Source organism: Branchiostoma floridae, chromosome 1 (genome assembly GCF_000003815.2).
Source record: "Branchiostoma floridae strain S238N-H82 chromosome 1, Bfl_VNyyK, whole genome shotgun sequence".
NCBI lineage: Eukaryota > Metazoa > Chordata > Leptocardii > Amphioxiformes > Branchiostomatidae > Branchiostoma > Branchiostoma floridae.
In genome coordinates this window covers 1,643,887-1,650,361 of record NC_049979.1, presented here as the reverse complement: position 1 = coordinate 1,650,361, position 6,475 = coordinate 1,643,887, and the positions used below count along the sequence as shown (strand labels likewise).

The 6,475-nt window shown below is 40.4% G+C and overlaps 2 protein-coding genes across 3 annotated transcripts in view; one reads left to right on the top strand and one right to left on the bottom strand.

Moving 5' to 3' along the window:
- The window catches only part of LOC118422349 (eukaryotic translation initiation factor 3 subunit K-like), a 7,254-nt gene extending 3,494 nt beyond the window's left edge, over window positions 1–3,760 (top strand). The window contains exons 4-8 of the mRNA XM_035829872.1: window positions 305–379; window positions 1,073–1,139; window positions 1,639–1,716; window positions 2,449–2,574; window positions 3,350–3,760. Of these exons, the coding sequence (XP_035685765.1) occupies window positions 305–379; window positions 1,073–1,139; window positions 1,639–1,716; window positions 2,449–2,574; window positions 3,350–3,387 (384 nt within the window). The 3' untranslated portion in view covers window positions 3,388–3,760. The remainder of the gene's footprint in view (window positions 1–304; window positions 380–1,072; window positions 1,140–1,638; window positions 1,717–2,448; window positions 2,575–3,349) is intronic.
- A 214-nt stretch (window positions 3,761–3,974) lies between these two features.
- LOC118430325 (acylphosphatase-2-like) overlaps window positions 3,975–6,475 on the bottom strand; it is a 6,772-nt gene continuing 4,271 nt past the window's right edge. For both annotated transcript variants that reach the window (XM_035841234.1, XM_035841150.1), the window contains one exon: window positions 3,975–4,409. In XM_035841234.1, the coding sequence (XP_035697127.1) occupies window positions 4,295–4,409 (115 nt within the window). In that variant the 3' untranslated portion in view covers window positions 3,975–4,294. The remainder of the gene's footprint in view (window positions 4,410–6,475) is intronic.

Sequence of the window (6,475 nt, the reverse complement as noted above, 5' to 3'; positions counted from 1 at the left end):
CCGTTTCCAAAATCATATCCAGTTGCTTGAGTAACTGCTTTTTGGCATATCTAATTACCTGGATGTCTAATCTTCATCAATCAATCAGTCATTTATAAACCAACCAAGCTATTGATAAATCAATCAATGCACAATACAGGAAATACTTTATCATACTAATATAGCAGTCAGTGTACTAAAAGACAGGATGTAATTGTCACCATTGACACACATACACACATGTCTAATAGGAATAGGTTCACAGTGTAAAAACCAAGATGATAAAACACAGAAACATGACCTGACCCTTGACCTATGACCTCAGCAAGAGGAGGAGATGATCACCCGAGTGACCTTCCTGGCCGACCTTCTGGAGACGTGTCAGTTCAAGAACTTCTGGGTAGGCTGGGTATTTCTGCTGATGTGTTTACTATGACTTGTAACGCTCATCTCTTTAAGTCCCGTCATCTGTATGTTTCATCAAGCATACATTTCTTTATTTCTTTATTTCTTTATTTGAATTTACCACATGCAAAAACAAGTGGAAGGGAGGACAAAACAGGTGTATCAACACCTTTACAAGTTGTCCTCCCAAACCGAATGCCTCATGATTCATCCCTGTGGCTGTTAGAAGCTCCAGGAAGCTTAGAATCTTGTTATTTTCCAGTCCAAGTCAAATTTGTCAAGTAAAAAACTAGTCATCATCATCACAAAATTCTGTTTTGGGACATTTGAACCCTTTATACTTAGTACTCAATTATGTACATCTTGTAAATCATCAAACATTGAGAAATGCCCATTGAAATAGCATCTTGGGCATCTTTTCTGGACAGTTTTAAAGAACGCTTGCAGATAGATGTGCAAAAGTTAGGTGTGACGGGTCGTTCAGTGTAATATAACCAGCTGCTGCCGCGTCGCGTGCCTGCGAAACTGGTGTGTTACGCCGAACGGCGGTTATACAGGTTATACAGCTATATAGATACAGATATCCTTTTGTGTCCTAGCACAAAGCTTCCAGCAAGTTGAAGAGCTGTTTTGAGTTTTACTCTGTAGGAAGTGTCTTGATTAAGAACTTGTGTTGTTCCCTCTGCAGAAGGAGATCGCTCTCACACCTGAAGTCATCGAGGGCGTCTCGGGGTTTGAGGACTCCGTCAGGAAATGTAAGGATTAATGATTCATTTAGTTTTCAATAAAAGGGTATGCTTCAATGAAAGGGTATGCTTCAATGAAAGGGTATGTTTCAAATGGGATATGTATCCTTTACCTTTCCCCCTGCTTCCAAATTAAAAAAAATCACGGGTCTTAGTGGCAAGTGTGCAGATGTTGACTCACTGGCAGCACCAAATCCGTAGGTGTTTTGGGCACCCTTTTTGACAGATTAGCCGTGAGGCTCGGTGGGCGTCACTCCACCGTCATGGGGGAAGAGGCATGGCGAGTTTAGAACTCAGGACCTACTGATTCTGATATCGGCGCTCTAGCCATTGCACCACACAGACTCTGCTTCCAAACAAAACCTTGATGTAACCAACATAGATTTAGTGTTTAAAGGATGACTTAGGGGATAGATATTTGAAGAAGATGTACATGAAGTTCCTTTGATAAGTACTAAGAACATAGTTTTACATGTGCTTCACTAAACCCTTCTGTGCTGGATTGCAGTTATCTGCCATGTTGTCAGCATCACCTACCAGAGGATAGACAAGCAGACACTACTGGAACTGCTGGGAGACATAGATGGTAAGGTCTGGTGATTCTGATGTATTTCCAAGTGAGGAGGGAAATTGCATGTCTGATTTATAAGTTATGAAAGATGCAAACAACTATTATATAAAAGTATTAAAAAAGACATTTTACAATTTGAAACTTTGTCCAATTTTGTTCTTACCGTTCCATACATTATACCTAGCCGTTTTGTATTGAGTACTTTCTCTTGGTCATTTGTGTAGTGGTAGCATAAATCTGTTGTTGTTGTGTTTAAACATTTCTAAAAAGGTGTAGGTGCCATATTTTAGGAATGCCACATCCCAAATATGTTAAAGATCACATCACAAGAAAGAGTAGGGGTCCATCCCAGTGTTAGTGGATCAAACCTTATACTAGTTTGGTCTTGCACAGCTTGTACCTACTGTACAAAACTGGTGTTATGACTGAAGGTTATGCAAAACAAATGGCCATCAGTTGAAATTCCTGATCAGGGTTGGACAAATCCACTAGCCCTAGGCATTGTCCAGGGCAAGTGCATGACCTACCTCAACTTGCCTGATCGGGCAAGTAAGATTTTTCCATTGAGAGAGATTTTGCTATACTTGAATCACTAATTCCATTGCTGGAAGTGAAAATGCATATAAAAGTGACATTTGAATTTTGGGCGAGTGGAAAATTGGTTCGGGCAAGTAAATTTTTATGTGCTTGCCTGATAGGACAAGTAATTTTAGAAAACTTGCTGATGTTTTTTTCTTCAAATTCCAGATCAGCAGCTGAAGCAGTGGATGAACAAGTACGGCTGGCGGGACGACAGCGAAGGCTTCGTCTTCCTGGCCAATCAGGAGGAGAACGTAAAGACCAAGAACATCGTGGAGAAGATTGACTTCGAGAGTAAGTGCTACACTGTACTAACATCGCACCCCAGTAGCCAGGGGAGTAGTTAGTTAAATACAGGCTTTTAGCTAGGATTTTATAATAGGGAGTCCGAACTTATTGGTGAGTCGCGGTAAGTGACTATTGTAGGGGGGTCTGGGGGCATCCACCTTCCATGTTGCAGAGTTTTTCATGGTTTTTAAGTTAAAACAGTGCATTCTTAGGTATCCCAAGAGGCAAAAATACTGTTACAGATGTCACAGTAGAAGACTGTGCCCACAGATGACCTGATAGCATCCCTGGTCAATCAGAATTTCATGCTTTTCAGACATTTTCTACCCAGTATAGGGCGTCCAGGGGCATCAAATTTCTTGTTATTCTAAGAAAAGTGCGTCCAGATGACGCGTTGACGCATGCCTGGCTAAAAGCCTGGTTAAATAGTGCATCAGGCCACACAGCATTTTGCAATCACCACAGCGTGGGGATCCAAATTGCCTGTTAAATGCTTTCTTCAGGTAAAGCTGAGGCCATCCCACAAAGGTAAAGATTTTAGAGTCTTTCCAGCATATAATGTATAGGAGGGCAAGGTTCTCCATTGGAGAATGCTATACGAAGCTTTGTACAGAAAGCAAGGCTGACAAGATTTTTGCTTTTCCCATACAGGATAAAGCTGTATACTGCACAGGCCGTGAACAAGGCTCTGCATAGCAGACTGCCATACCAGTGTTACTAGTAACTGAATATTTTGTAGAAAAAAAGCAGCGATGACAAGATTTGTGCTTTTCCCATACAGGTGTAGCAGGCATCATGGCGGCTGCCATCCAGCGATGATCAGGCGCAGCAGTCAGGGATGTGTGTCAAATTCCAACTATCATAATACTGTACTTGTAGCTACTCTTCAAGCAGAGGTCCGGCTCCTAAGCCTTTTTGTTGGTGGTTCTATTTTATCAGTTTTCCTTGGTAGGTCAATACATATCTACAGAAACTGAGAAAATATGCAGACAAAATGCTTGAAAAGATGTTCAGAACAAGCCTGAGCCTAGCCTCTGCTTGGAGAGTACTTATAGCAAGATGTTGTACTGTGGTTAATTCTAGCGTGACAACTGAGTGTAGTGAAGTCCACTTTGTCCAACTAGGCAAGTGAGAAGATAGTTGATACTGGAGTGATATCAAATTGTGGACAATTAAACAGATTCAGACCAGATTAAGTTTCTTTTTACTTTTCTTTTGCACACAAAAACACATTGTGTCTATATATATTTTACACACCCGTGTACATGATCTCTCTCTCTCTATATATATATGTTATTCAAACAGTTACATACCTATAACACATTAGATAATGTTGGTCAACACAATTGTCTACAAGTATCTCTCTATGCCTACATGTACATCTGCATGAAATACTGACTGAAATACCTGCTTCAAGACGATTTATTTGTGGATCTTTTCATTCATATATACCTTCACCTCAACAGGTTTACCTGTAGTCCAACAAAGTACTTGTACCAGTGCTAGTAATTGATTATATTTCTACTGTTGCAGGGTTACAGTTCAGTAATCAACATTGTTCTCTGGATAGTAATGATAACTTACATAAGGCGAATAAAAATAAAATGTACAATCGTCTCTTGCAAGTACAAGTCATAAATATTTTGGCCCAGTCACACATCACACTTCCAATCTCCCCAGGAAAGGTATGTACATCATGTACTAGTACAGAAAGGTTGGTCAGTCATCACTTTCTAATATCAAAGGATGCAAATTCTAGTCTGTCAATGATGCTTTCATTTCTGAAGTGTGCGTCTGTGATCTTGGACTTGGGGCTTCCCGTCTCTCTCAGCCACTTCTTCCTGGAAAACAACATTGCAAAATGATGAGAGATCCCAAATCATTCACCCTATTGCTGATGTGTCTAATTAGATCATCATCATCATCATTAGATCATCTAATTAGAAATCCTGTAAAATAACATTGCAAAATGATGAGAGATCCCAAATCATTCACCCTATTGCTGATGTGTTTAATTAGAAATGCTGTAGACAAAATAATTCCTTTCCTGTGAAATTAAAGGGAAGATTGCATTGATGAAGAAGAATATCCAAACTTCATGTGTACATGAGGTACAGTTCTGACTGACTTATAAACTGGTGGACGTAATGTGCTAAGTATCTAATACGAGCTCAGAAAGGAACAAGAAATAGCCACACCTTCAAGTCTTATTTTCCAAGAACTGTTATCAACATCTATGGTGGGAGTTGAGGTCCCAGGCTAAGGTTGGCAAGCTTCCAGCCTGGCACGGAAGGACTATTATAGAGAGAAACCAGCTGCCACCAGGTAGTCTGTCACCAGGTATTGTTGGGGCATCTTCTGAAGATAGCTTCGAATTCAGATAAAACTAGTAGTTGGATATAATGGATAGTTGAGTGAAATTTATTTTTTATTTATTCACATATATTTTGCGAGTATGAGGCAGAAAGCACAAATTGCTTATATTAAGCCTTCTACTCAAGAAGTGTGAAATGTAACCACCTGATGTAGCTGTCTGGCCTTCATATTTATAAGCAGATCAAGTCGAGAACTCACATGATGGACACCTTGGTCTCCTCCCCCTGTACATGTTATGTTTAAGGTGTGACACAGATAGAACTCACATGACGGACACCTTGGTCTCCTCCCCCTGTACATGTTATGTTTAAGGTGTGACACAGATATAACTCACATGACGGACACCTTGGTCTCCTCCCCCTGTACATGTTATGTTAAGGTGTGTCACAGATATAACTCACATGACAGACACCTTGGTCTCCTCCCCCTGTACATGTTATGTTTAAGGTGTGTCACAGATATACAGTAACTCACATGACAGACACCTTGGTCTCCTCCCCCTGTACATGTTATGTTTAAGGTGTGACACAGATATAACTCACATGACGGACACCTTGGTCTCCTCCCCCTGTACATGTTATGTTTAAGGTGTGACACAGATACAACTCACATGACAGACACCTTGGTCTCCTCCCCCTGTACATGTTATGTTTAAGGTGTGACACAGATATAACTCACATGACGGACACCTTGGTCTCCTCCCCCTGTACATGTATGTTAAGGTGTGACACAGATATAACTCACATGACGGACACCTTGGTCTCCTCCCCATGTACATGTTATGTTTAAGGTGTGACACAGATACAACTCACATGACAGACACCTTGGTCTCCTCCCCCTGTACATGTTATGTTTAAGGTGTGACACAGATATAACTCACATGACGGACACCTTGGTCTCCTCCCCCTGTACATGTTATGTTTAACCCTATTCAGACCGGGGGGGGGGGGGGGCTTTTGAGGCCCGCGCCTACTTTGATGTCCTATAACGCCAGAACGGCTTACGCTAGGGCCACCAAATTTGGTGAGTTTTCCTAAAATATTGTTGGCAACAATTTCACGAAGTTTGACAAATTTTCCATATTTTCGTGTTGCCATGGCAACCGTTTGTTGAAAGGCTGTTTTGCCAAAAATCACTATTTTTGGTTCTAACAATGTATTTTTCACATTCATTTGCTATATTACTGCTATTTTGTTACATAAATAAAATCTTATATTATCTAGCATATCTTTCATAATAATACATGCATAAATTATGCTAATTTGATGACGTCATCGGCCCAAAATCCAAGATGGCGGACCGTATGGCCAGATCAAGAATAACGAGCTAATTATCCCTTAAAATGTATAACTACCTGGTATTTTTTCAGAAAAAACCATCTAAATGAATGAATTAAGTCTATTTCCATTGCCCTTTGTGATTATTTGTTGCAAAAAAAGTATTTTTCAAAATTCAAGGTGGTAGATATAATATGGCGGAGCCCAACTGGTATCTTAGATAGATCACCCGGATGCCAATTGGTGGGCGCAAA